The following is a 12,368-nucleotide window of genomic DNA, read 5'->3' on the forward strand; positions in this document are numbered from 1 at the left end:
CATGGGTTCACTGTAAAGCAGGTAAGCATCGCCCTTCCCTTATGTTTCCTCTGTGTTTGTGTAGATGAATTTTCCCTTGGTTGGAAAGCGCCTAAGTGAGGCCAGGAGTCTACACACTAAACATTTGCGTAGGTGCTTTGGGTGGTCAGTTAAAAAATGATAGAGTAGTTACTTGTAGTTATTCCTCTGCAACCAGATTCTTTAGGTGACATTAACACACGTTCCTATAGGAAGCTAACTCTTCTAGAGTGAATAACGCACCCGGGAGTTTGTGTGTCTGCTACAGATGAGCATTCTGTCTGGTCTTCTAAAAGTCCTGACAGATAACTGAACTTCGCTGTGTGCTGTTTTATGGAAGACGTTCAAGTAATATTTTATCTCCTAAGCTGCTTTTAATACCTTTGTTAAGAACCTGCAATGGAAATATGTGGAATTTCTTTTTACTTTTTTAAAGAAAAAAGCAGAAGCAAACAGTAAACGTAATTTGCAAAAAGTGATTGCTGGTGACAGAGCTAGTGGTAGAACTGGGTTCCTTGATTTTTCTTTTGCTACCCTAACCGCTGGCATTTGAATATATGCCTTTTCTGATTGAATTGTTCTGGTCTTAATATCTATACCAGAAGAGTATAGCTCTTTGGTTGTAGTGTATTTTAATTGTGGGGTTTTTTTTAAACTTTATTTTCTATTTGCATACTATACTCCCCCCCCCCCCCACAAACCCTAGGAACAAAGAATTTATTTAATACTGTATGTGGCAGTATTATATACAGGATCAACAAACTGATCATTGCTATATCATCCGTGATTTATTTGACCTAGTTGCAGTCACACTGTAATGCAGATGTTTTTTTCTGATGCAGGTGACAGCAGTTCCTGAGCTGTTCCTGACTGCAGTGAAGCTTAGTCATGACAGTACAGGAGCCAGGTATTTACATGTGGCTCGGGAGGACTCCAATAATCTGTTCAGGTAAAACATTAATATATGTATAGCACATTCCATCTCAGCATCACCTTGTGGTTTCTAAATTGTAATCCAGCTTCATAACTGGATTTTTCTGTGATAACAAAGAGAATAGTACTTCCTTTGTGGGACTTCCTTAGGGTTTTTCAGGTTGGAACAGATGTCATGACATCTGTTGTTCAGTCTGCTGCTCAAAACAGGGTGCTGTTCCTCAGACCTTTATCGAGGTGGGCCTTGACAGCTTCCAAAGACAGAGATTATGCATCCCCTCTGGGCAACCTGTTCCCAATGTTTGACTGTCCATATAGTGGGGTCTTTTTTTCTTTAATATCAAGTTGGAACCTCCCTTGCTTCAATTTATGAACATTGTCTCTTGTCCTTCCGTCATGCATATCTATGCAAAGAACCTGTCTTCATCATAACCTCCTTGTAGGTATTGGAAAGCTGCTATTGAGTCCCCTGATGCCTTTCCTTCTCCAGGCTAAATGAGCCCAATTTCCTCAGCCTTTTTTCACAGGCTCCAGCCATCTTTATGGGTCTCCACTAAACTACTTCAAATTTATTATCATGTCTTCTGTATTGGTGAGCCGAAAACTGGACTTTCTGATAAGCTGCTTTATAGTTGCAAGATGTAAACCAGTTCTTTTTTCCATAACCTTCCATGAAGCTTTTTTCTGAGCCTTTTGGGTAAAAAAGAAAGGTGTTTAGTTATGTGCTGAAAACTTCTGTAGCACCTCCAGAAGTAGAAGTGCAGAGGTTGTACACCTAGAAGAGGTAGCTGAGCACTCAGCTCAAGAGTCTTAAGAACTCAATAACTCTGCATCCTGCTGTATGCTGTGTTAGTTACTAGACAGTGATAATGTTCCCATAAGTCTCAGCTGCAGATAGGAGGTGGGTTGACTTTTCATCACAGATAACTGCATTCCTCTCTGTGCTCTCTCTTGCAGTATACAATTCCGAACCACTCCAATGGACAGCACTGGGGTCCCGCATATCCTTGAGCACACTGTGTTATGTGGTTCTCAAAAGTATCCTTGCAGAGATCCATTCTTTAAAATGTTAAATAGATCACTGTCCACTTTCATGAATGCGTTCACAGGTGAGCCCAAAGTAAATAATACCACTTAAAATGCATGAGGTTTTATTTTAGTAGAGCTGTCTGTCGGCTCTCCTTAATTTCCCTTTGGAGAGCCATTATTATTAAGTGTGAACGTTGTGAGTGAGAGATTAAAAAGCTAACAAGGCAAGGCAACAAAATAGATCTTGTTCATTTGGCAGTTACAAAAGTCCCGATAGAGCTGGACCTTTATAGTATACAACAATGCATTTAATTATTTATATACACGGCAAAAGCAAAGTTTTCATGGTAAGATAATTGCAACATTAAACTTCTGTGTATTCCTCAGGAAAAATACGTATCATTTAGGAAGTTTCTTCTCTTCCAGTTATTTATATAGAGGAGAGATTAAAAATAAATGAGGGCAAAACACATCTCGGACTTTCTAAAATTCTGATCTTTTTACATTTATTTATACCCAGCTAGTGATTACACACTCTATCCATTTTCAACACAAAATCTCAAGGATTTTCAAAATCTCCTGTCGGTGTACTTGGATGCAGCTTTCTTTCCATGTTTGCGGCAACTAGATTTCTGGTAAGATGTGGACAGCTTGAGGTGTATGCAAACCTTAAATTAAAAAAAAAAAAACAATACCAAAACCCTCAAGCTCTCAACACTTCCTGTTACTAATTTTTTCAGGCAAGAAGGTTGGAGGTTAGAACATGAGAACCCAGCTGATCCTCAGACACCTCTAGTCTTCAAAGGAGTGGTGTTTAATGAAATGAAAGGGGCATTTGTAAGTTTCGTGAATTTTTGTTTTAAGATCTTACACGTGGTGAAGTGGCTTAAGCTGTGAGTTATCAATGGCTTTATTGCACCAGAGATTTCCATTCTTTCTTTGTGAAATTTAAGCCCTCAGTAAAGTCAACAATCTGTTACATGGTTATTCTTAAAGTTAGCCTGTTGAAAGTTTGTTTACATATAAAAGAGCATCTTGCTAATGGATTTTGTCATATAATTTTCTTTTAAATTGGCATGCTAACGTAGCTAGTTCTATCCAAGTACATGGGACTATAGAACAAAATGCTTATGTGAGGAGGAACTCTTGTGTAACTTAGAGCTCTGAGGTCTTATTATTGAGCACCTTTTATTTTTAAAATATGTTTTGATGACTTTTACTGAAATGTGGTGTTTTCCTCTTAAGACAGATAATGAGAGGATATTTGCACAGCACTTGCAGAATAAAATCCTTCCTGATCACACTTACGGTGTAGTATCTGGTGGAGATCCATTATATATTCCTGATCTTACATGGGAGCAGCTTAAACAGTTCCATGCCACACATTATCATCCAAGCAATTCCAGGTATCTGAAATTTGTGACTAACTTACTGGGTTATATAGTGTTAGCACTGTGTTTGTATTTTTGTAAGGGAAAACCATCAATACAGTGTTTCCATTCACATGGCCAGCAACTTAGATAACCTATGTCCTTCAGCCGCTAGGACAGCATTGAAGCAAGGAATTTGCCCTAGGGAGAGAAGTGAAGGGTGAATTGGAAGAGGGATTGCTGAAAGAGAGATGGCTGATACTCTAGAGTACATCTGCCTGCTTGATTATGAGGATTTGTTTTGGGGATTTTTGTTTACAGATGTTTCACATTGAACTGAAACGGCTTGGGGGGTAATGGAACATACTCATAAGTATTTGGCGGTAATGCTAGGGAGTTATGATACAAGTAGCGCAGATGAGTCTAGGGGTTCCTATCTTCCTTGAAGTCAACCCAGATTAAAAGTTATAGAAAGAATTTACAAATGGATGGCTGTTCATTTGCTCCTGGATCACACATTACTGTATCAGGTTCCAAATAATGGATATTCATTTGAGTCAGATACTAATTGTGTTGGTACTAATAAGGTATTTAAGTTAAAAGTCAATTTGAAAGTGATATGGAGGGAAATCTATAGTATCATTTCTTCTGTACCTGTTTTGTGGTCAATGTGTTAGTCTGATTAATTCACTTATGGAACATAAGGTTGTGTCATGATAGTGAATTTACCATCCGTTGTTTTTCTGATCATCCCAAGTATTCTATTGTACCTGTGTTTAGGTTTTAATCAGGGAATAACATTTACCTGAGACATACCTTGTGCTCATATTTAATCCAGCGGAAGTCAGCAGTGTTTCTTGTAGGTATGGGAGTGTGCTTGGTAGACTGACCTGCAGAACTGAGCCATGTTTTATAGATCAGTTGAGACATGGATCATCGTATTTTATACATTATGTGTGAAGACCATAAGAATTTGGTCTTCTGAAACTAATTTAAAGCACTAGGATTCTGGCTTCAATTGCTAATAATTTTTCTTAGAACATTGTACATTACTGCAACTAAATGAATTCTATTTTTTTGTGGCCTTCGAAGTGTAAAACAGAAGCTGAAAAATGTGGAATTTTACCAGGAGATCTCTGAGTGTTATGTATGTGGCAAACTGGTGGGTCTTTAACCTAGGAGCCTTACAAAGCACGTTCCATTCTAGATGTGACTGAATCACTGGAAAACACACGGAATTCAGAATATGAGAAAAGCTGTTACTGTAAATTTCATGTCAAAATCTGGTGCTTAATCCCAGTCTTTCATATGAAATGCAGATTTTTCACTTATGGTAACTTTCCACTGGAGCAACATTTGAAACAAATACATGAGGAAGCATTGATAAAATTTGAAAGAATTGAATCAAATACTGACATCCCGAAACAGAAGCTCTGGGAAAAGCCTGTAAGTAAAAAAAAACAAAACAAAACAAAAAAACAAACAGTGCACATCCAATCTTGGAATTACGGAAACCAAATATAACAGGTTAACATTTTAGCCCAGCCTGTAGAGTTACTTTTTTTGTTTAGAAGTGTGTTTGTGTGTAAATGAGCTGAAGTATTTTTGGTTTTGGTTAAAGCGAGGGAAAAACTACATTTACTTCTGAGTTTCAGTAATGTAATGATTGTGTGCAGTTTGTTTTTCTTATTTCCAGTTTTCAAGTCCCTCAGCATTTGGAGCATTGAAGCATTTATTAATGGAAAGCATTTAGAGCTACTTATACAAATACTGATACTTAAGCATCAGGAAATATGCCCTCTAATGGTACCTAACCTTCCAAACATTGGTGTCAAAAATAACTTTTTCCGTTCGCCCCCATTTCCCTCCTTGGCTTGTCCAGAAGCTTAAGCATTTCTTTGAAACCCAGCTCAGAGAGTTAATTATGGCCAGATTTTCTTGATCAGCTCCTCTGTTTCTCCACTTGTAAAAACTGAGATACGACTCGTATTTTTCACAATATCCCGTGTTTGTGTATTTACTTATGAATATTGAACTTACTCATGAGTATCTGTAAAATTATTTGAAATCTTTGAGAGGAGGATGGTATGAAGGTGTAAGCAGTAATTTTTTATTTGTAACTTCTGCTCTGAGTTTAGTCTGCATTGGACATATTTATTACACTTTACAGAGAGAACACAGTGTAACATGTGGCTTAGACTCATTTGCTGCTGATCCTTCCAAGCAGACAACTGTCAGCGTCAGCTACTTGTTGACAGAGTAAGTGTATCAAAATGAAATTCTGAATCAAAGGCTCATTTTAAAACTTCAAGCAAGATGCAGGCATATTTCGTGTCCCCCAATCCCTCTTCATAAATGCCACCTTTAAGTTAAATAATGCCATGGGAAAGCTAGACAAATCCTCCTTTAGTAAATGAAAGTTTAATTACTAAGCAGAATTTTTCCTGTCTTTTTCTTTAGCAGATAGACATAAGGAAAATCAGCCATTATCCTACAGAACTGTTCAGTGGATTAGACTTTTGGGAGCGCTGCCTTCCTGTCTTTCCATTTCCTGCCATGTGCAAGCTTTTCTGTATGACCCTACTCTAACTTTATCTACCCTTGCTGCCTAATTTAACTTGCTTTACTGCTAGTTACAATAAGTGAAAGATGCAGAACTCTCTTAGTTCCCTAAGGTTTTGTGCAGTGTTCATAACTGACAATTATTTCTCCCTTGCTCCCTCTACATTGTTTTATAGAAGTAATTATTCTGAAATGAACTCTGTGATGCTGGGTGTCTCATACTTGTAGCTTGATGGTTTTTAAGAACTATTAATTTTTCTTCAGTATTACAGACACTTTTGAAACATTCACGCTAAGCCTGTTGTCTTCACTGTTGGTTGATGGGCCAAATTCTCCTTTTTACAAAGCCTTAATTGAGTCTGGTGTTGGTACAGATTTTTCTCCTGATGTTGGGTAAGTGTTGCAGTTTACATTTCATCACTATAAGCAATATTAGGAAAGTTACAAACCACTATTAAGTTGGGAGAAGTCATCTCTCATACAGGCAATTTACACCAGAATAATCTTATTTTAATACTAAAACATCTTCAGAGTTTCTACAGATGAACTATAAAGCATTCTCAAGTGTAATTTTTGGCTCGTCAAAATAATTCAGTAGAAGCTATGTTAGTTTAAACAAAGTTGTACTGTTTGAAGCTTATGAACAAGAAAAATGGGTAGATAAAAACATGGTATACCTTCAGTGCCCTAACTTACTTGGGGTTTTCAGCTTGACCCTTTAGTATTACTCAGAAGGGTTTGCTAGTTGTTCTCTGTACTGTGTTACCTTTACTTTTTTGCTTTAATTCTGTGATTTAGTAGTAGACAGGTTTGGCACAAATGTGCTTTTGTGCAGTTAGCGGCCATTAACTTGCCATCACCTCAGTACAAAAGGGTATTTCTGCCAACACTCACTTATTCAAACTGTAGCTCTTGCAGCCAGTCTTCTGAGCTCGCTCTGTTCTGCAGACTAAGGGTGGGTGGATTGTCTTCACCTAACTACAGGCTCAGCTGCTCATCACAGTTTGCCTTTATTGTCAGCAGAAAGAAAGAAGCACTCTGAGGGCGCGATTCATCTGACTGATTCATGCCTTCGCCTCCACTGGCTGTCTCAGATGTTTGAGCGGGAAACCTTAATATACTCATCTATGATTTTAATGCCTTAGGGTACTCTGCCTGGCTTGAACTGTCTCTACGTGAAGTCATGGGTTTCCTGCAAGTCCTGTGTCATGCATGCCAGTGCCATGCAGACATCTTAATATCACAGGGCATGGCAGTAGAAATCCGTCTTTAGACACTGAAGTAGTGATTCAGTTGCTGTATGTTTTGTCTGCTGAGCCTTTTCCAGGTTGACTGCATTAATATGGTGTTGAACCATACAGTGAGTTGGCTTTAATTTGCCTTAGTGACTGTGGTGATGAATCAATCTAGGAGAAAAAGTTTGAGTCCAGAGATCAGTATTCCAGAACTCAACATCTGAGCCTGTCACTGAATCCCTTCTGTGTTTTTTAGACATGAAATAGTGGATGTTTAGAGTTGATGAACACCTATTGCTTTTTGTTTGTTGGCTTTGGTTCAAACTGCTAGGTGTTCCATATTTCTGCAAGTGTCAGTTTGTCTCTCTAAAGATGACTTCTTATGGTGAAACCTGCCTGACAGCTTGAACAAAATTATCTTTACTTTTTTTTTTTTAAAGTACTATTGAAAAGTATTGCAACAGACATGGAACATTTCACCTTCACCACTTACTTTTAAAGCAGTATTTGTAAAATACAAATTTAAAAGTACCATTCCACTCACCTGCTTAAATAGGATATATGTGTTTGGCGTTACAGGCAGCTAAAATTTTCACCTTAAAAAAAGAGACTTCTTTACCTGAAAGTACTTACAGATGAATGGGAAGATGAAAAGATCAGCTTTTCTTCTGTAACTGTTTGTCTTTCTCTAATATATGCTGTATGTTTTCATAACAGTGCGCTATGACTACTGAAATTGAACAAAAAATGCTTTTAAGTTCCATTTCTTGCCTCTCTAGTAATTATTTTTCTTTCTATCTAGCTTTTAAAATCCTCTGTGTGTGTGTGTGTACGTATTTGGAAATTACAGGTGTTTTTCCCCTTCTGCCGTTGCTGGCAGGTTTAATGCTTAAGTTCTAGTACTTGTCACTGAGTTGAGTATGTTTTGTTCTAGGTTTAATGGCTCAACAAGAGAAGCTTATTTCAGCGTGGGTCTACAGGGTATTGCTGAAAGAGACATTGATACTGTGAAACAGATAATTGCTAGAACAGTTGATGAAGTTATTGCGTGAGTAATGCTAAATTTTTTAGAATACTGTTAGTTCTTTCCATACAGTCTTTTACAATTGGATAGTAATAGTATAATAATATATAGACATATAATAATACAGGCATATATATAATAGCATGCCTTAAAAATTTAGTTATATAAAAATAAATGCACCAAAGAAGCAGTAATATTGTTCAATACTCTTAAAACTTGTATCTGCTAACTTCCTCTATTGTAACATATTCATCAGCATAACCTTCAGGATTTTAATGATATTAGTGCAGTTTCACTAAATGACGCAGTATGATAAGATTATTTCATATCAATTTTAATTCAGTGTGGAAGACATTATGTTGTAATGCTTCCTTTGTCAATGTTATAATTCATTTTCATAACTTCACTTAAAGTGATTAGTGTTAATGGATATGATTTCCTTCTCTCATCACTCCTTCCCAAAGGAAAGGATTTGAGGAAGATAGGATTGAAGCTCTACTTCACAAAATTGAAATCCAGCTGAAGCATCAGTCTACAAGTTTTGGACTTGCCCTGACATCTGTAAGTCTATATGTGTGTCCATGTGTGGTGGTGTTTTAGGAATGGATAAGAAATCTACTGTCTACGTCTGTACGAAATATGGGGTCATTTTGTAGGCTCTTGATATGTAAAACTTTCCACTGAAGGGCTCTTCCTTTGTCATCTCATTTACATCTTTCTTCCTTCTTTTCAGTAGCCTTCAAACTATCGCTGGACTCCACGCTGTATGACTTAATCAGGCAGTGAGCCTGTTGTCTTTGCCTGAGTAGTAGCTTTGATTTCAGTAGCACTGATTAGTTCTCTAAGAGAGGCATGCCATACTGGCTCTTGTAACTGTATGTTTTGGCCAGATGCCTATGTATGTTTAAAACTCAAATAGAAGAACTATATTTTTCTATGGAATTTAGGGTTGTACTGCTGTAACTTATTTTCAAGATTCACAAGTGAAAATGTACACTAATTCAGTTATTGGCTTAAAATTTTGATACCTAAGCTGTTATGGAAAACATGTTCCACAGCAGAATGTGGTGTCGTTGTGAATATGGGAATGAGTTAGCTGCAGTATTTGCAGTCAGTTCGGAAATCGGGGCTCCTGCTGCCACCTGTTCTCCAGTGTCCTCTGTTTTTTTTCTGCTCTGCAGCAACTTCAGTTGCTTAACAGCTCTTTGCTTTGTGTCTCTCAAGTGTTGTATCTTCTTCAGCATGAACAGGAGTTAATTTCTTTTGGCATACAAAGTTAGGTAAAGAAGCAGAGTCCTGGATTAACATGAGACTTGTAAATTGGAGGGCACAACCAAGACCTGTTTCAAATCAGATTGCCATATGGTGAAACAGACAAATTGTGGATATTTAATTGCCTGTCATGTTTCCTAGTAGGAAACATGATCCAGTAGTAGGATCTGGCAAAAATGTACCTGATTTTGATAGCCAATACTTTCTAGCATGTCTTTAGATTGTGTAATTCTGTGTGATGAAATATTGATGCATATACTTTATCTCTCAACATTTTTAATTCTTGAAGTTGATTCAACTGTTGGAACTTAATTCTAGCACAGAAAGCTCTTAAACAATTCTTGCTTTTAAAGACCAAACAGTCATGCAGCATTTGGTGTTAATACTCCCATAGAACAGCGTTATATTTCAGTTTGTTTCCCTGAGGTCATGTTTTAGAAGTTGACCTTGAAAGGGCCTGAAGGGGACCTAGTTATAACTAAAGTAATCATGGAAGGAACCTTTAAAGATCATCTAGTTCCAATGCCCTGCCATGGGCAGGGCTATCTTTCACTAGATCAGGTTGCTCAAAGCCTCATCCAGCCTGACCTTGAACACTTCGAGGGATGGAGCATCCACAACTTCTCTGGGCAGCCTGTTTCAGTGTCTCACCACCCTCATTGTAAAAAATTTCTTCCTTATGTCCAATGTAGATCTACCCTCTCTCAGTTTAAAAACATTGCCCCTTGTCCTGTCACTACAGGCCCTCGTAAAAAGTGTCTCTCTGTCTTTCTTGTAAGTCCCCTTCATATATTGAAAGGCCACAATAAGGTCTCCCTGAAGCCTTCTCTTCTCCAGGCTGTATGACCCCAACTCTCTCAGCCTTTCTTCATAGGAGAGGTGTTCAATCCCTCTGATCATTTTTGTGGCCCTCCTCTGGACCTGCTCCAACAGGTCCATGTCTGTCTTGTACTATGGGCCCCAGAGCTGCATGCAGTACTCCAGGTGGGGTTTCAGCAGAGCAGAGTAGAGGGGGAGAATTGCCTCCTTCAACATGCTGGCCATGCCTTTTTTTTTTTTTGCAGCCCAGGATACAATTGGCTTTCTGAGCTGTAAGTGCACATTGTGGCCTTATGTCCAATTTTTCATCTACCAATATCCCCAAGCCATTCTCTGCAGGGCTGCTTTCAAACTATTCATCACCCAACTTGTACTGATTACTGATCATTGCCCCAGCCCAGGTGCAGGACCTTGCACTTGGCCTTGTTGAACTTCGAGGTTCGCATGGGCCCACTCCTCAAGCCTGTCATGGTCCCTGTGGACAGCATCCCTTCCCTCTAGTGTATCAACTGCACCACTCAGCTTGGTGTCATCTGCAAACTTGCTGGGGGTGCACTCAGTCCCACTGTCTATGTCACTAATAAAGGTATTGAACAGTATTGGTCCCAATACGGACCCCTGAGGAACAGACACCACTTGTTAGTGATCTCCGTTTGGACGTTGAGCCATTGACTGCAACTCTTTGGATGCAGCCATCCAGCCAGTTCATTATCCATTGAATAGTCCATCCATCAAACCCGTATCTTTCCAATTTAGTGACACGGATGTTGTGTGAGACTGTATCAAAGGTCTTACAGAAGTCAAGATAGATGACATCAGTTTATCTTCCCTTATCCACCAATGCAGCCACTCCATTGTAGAAGGACACCAGATTAGTCAGGCACGATTTGCCTTTTGTGAAGCCATGCTGGCTATTGCAGGTGACAGCCTGTGTAATTTTACATTTCATGTGGTAATGATTCTCTAACGTCCATGCTGTATTCTAGTGCTGTGCTAGCTTTACAGCTTACAAGAAGGACTTTTCTCTGTGTGATGTATTTATTTAAATCGGAGTACAATAGGTGAACCGTTGGCTGAAGGGTGGGGCTCAAAGAGTTTTAGTAAATGGGGTAACATCTGGCTGGTGGCCAGTCACTAGTGGTGTTCCCCAGGACTCAATTTTAGGGCCAGTTCTCTTCAATATTTTTATCAATGACCTGAGCACAGGAGTTGAGTGCATACGAAGTAAGTTTGCCGATGATACTAAATTAGGAGGAGCCGTTCATTCCCTCGAGGGTAAAGACGCCTTACAGAGAGATCTTGATAGATTAGAGCACTGGGCAATCACAAACTGAATGAAATTTAACAAGGACAAATGTGGATTCTGCAACTGGGATGGTATAATCCTGGATGTACATATAGATTGGGGGACGAGGCTGGAGTGCAGCCCTGCAGAAAGGTATCTGGGGGTTTTCGTTGATGGTAAGTTCAAGTTTGAGTCACATAAAGCCAAAAAGGGCCAAGCATATCCTGGGGTACATTAAGGAGAGTATAGCTAACTGGTTGAAATAAGTGATTGTCCCACTGCACTCAGCATTGGTGTGGCTTCACCTCGAGTACTATGTGCAGTTTTGGGCTCCACAATATAAGAAGGACATAAAAATATTAGAACATGTGTAAAGGATGGCAACAAAGATGCTGAAAGGACTAGAGGGCATGGCTTATGAGGAACTGCTGAGGGTACTAGGTTTGCTCAGCTTAGAGAAGAGGAGACTGAGGGGTGACTTCATTGGTGTCTGCAACTCCCTCATGATGGGGAGCAGAGCAGGAGGTGCTAGTCTCTTCTCTCTGGTGTCTGGTAATAAAACACGAGGAAGTGGCTTCAAGCTGCCTCAGGGAAGTACAGATTGGATATTAGGAAAAAGTTCTTCACAGAGAGGGTGGTAAAACACTGCAACAAGCTCACCAAGCGTACTGGTTTTGGCTGGGATAGAGTTAGATCTCTTCATAGCAGCTCGTATGGGGCTGTGTTTTGGATTTGTGCTGAAAACAGGGTTGTAACACAGGGATGTTTTAGTTATTGCTGAGCAGTGATTACACAGAGTCAAGGCCTTTTCTGCTTCTCAC

General features: G+C 39.1%; 1 protein-coding gene across 1 annotated transcript in view; it reads left to right on the forward strand.

Annotated features, from left to right (window-relative positions):
- Nucleotides 1–12,368, forward strand: part of PITRM1 (pitrilysin metallopeptidase 1) — a gene marked incomplete at its 5' end in the record, with an annotated part of 29,528 nt that continues 17,160 nt past the window's right edge. Inside the window, 11 exons of the mRNA XM_009325559.1 lie at nt 1–21; nt 861–967; nt 1,909–2,060; nt 2,501–2,615; nt 2,721–2,817; nt 3,226–3,386; nt 4,670–4,796; nt 5,521–5,609; nt 6,177–6,305; nt 8,082–8,195; nt 8,636–8,732. Coding sequence (XP_009323834.1) covers nt 1–21; nt 861–967; nt 1,909–2,060; nt 2,501–2,615; nt 2,721–2,817; nt 3,226–3,386; nt 4,670–4,796; nt 5,521–5,609; nt 6,177–6,305; nt 8,082–8,195; nt 8,636–8,732 — 1,209 coding nt within the window. The remainder of the gene's footprint in view (nt 22–860; nt 968–1,908; nt 2,061–2,500; nt 2,616–2,720; nt 2,818–3,225; nt 3,387–4,669; nt 4,797–5,520; nt 5,610–6,176; nt 6,306–8,081; nt 8,196–8,635; nt 8,733–12,368) is intronic.

The sequence above is a fragment of the Pygoscelis adeliae genome, unplaced genomic scaffold (genome assembly GCF_000699105.1).
Source record: "Pygoscelis adeliae isolate BGI_AS28 unplaced genomic scaffold, ASM69910v1 Scaffold175, whole genome shotgun sequence".
Classification (NCBI taxonomy): domain Eukaryota; kingdom Metazoa; phylum Chordata; class Aves; order Sphenisciformes; family Spheniscidae; genus Pygoscelis; species Pygoscelis adeliae.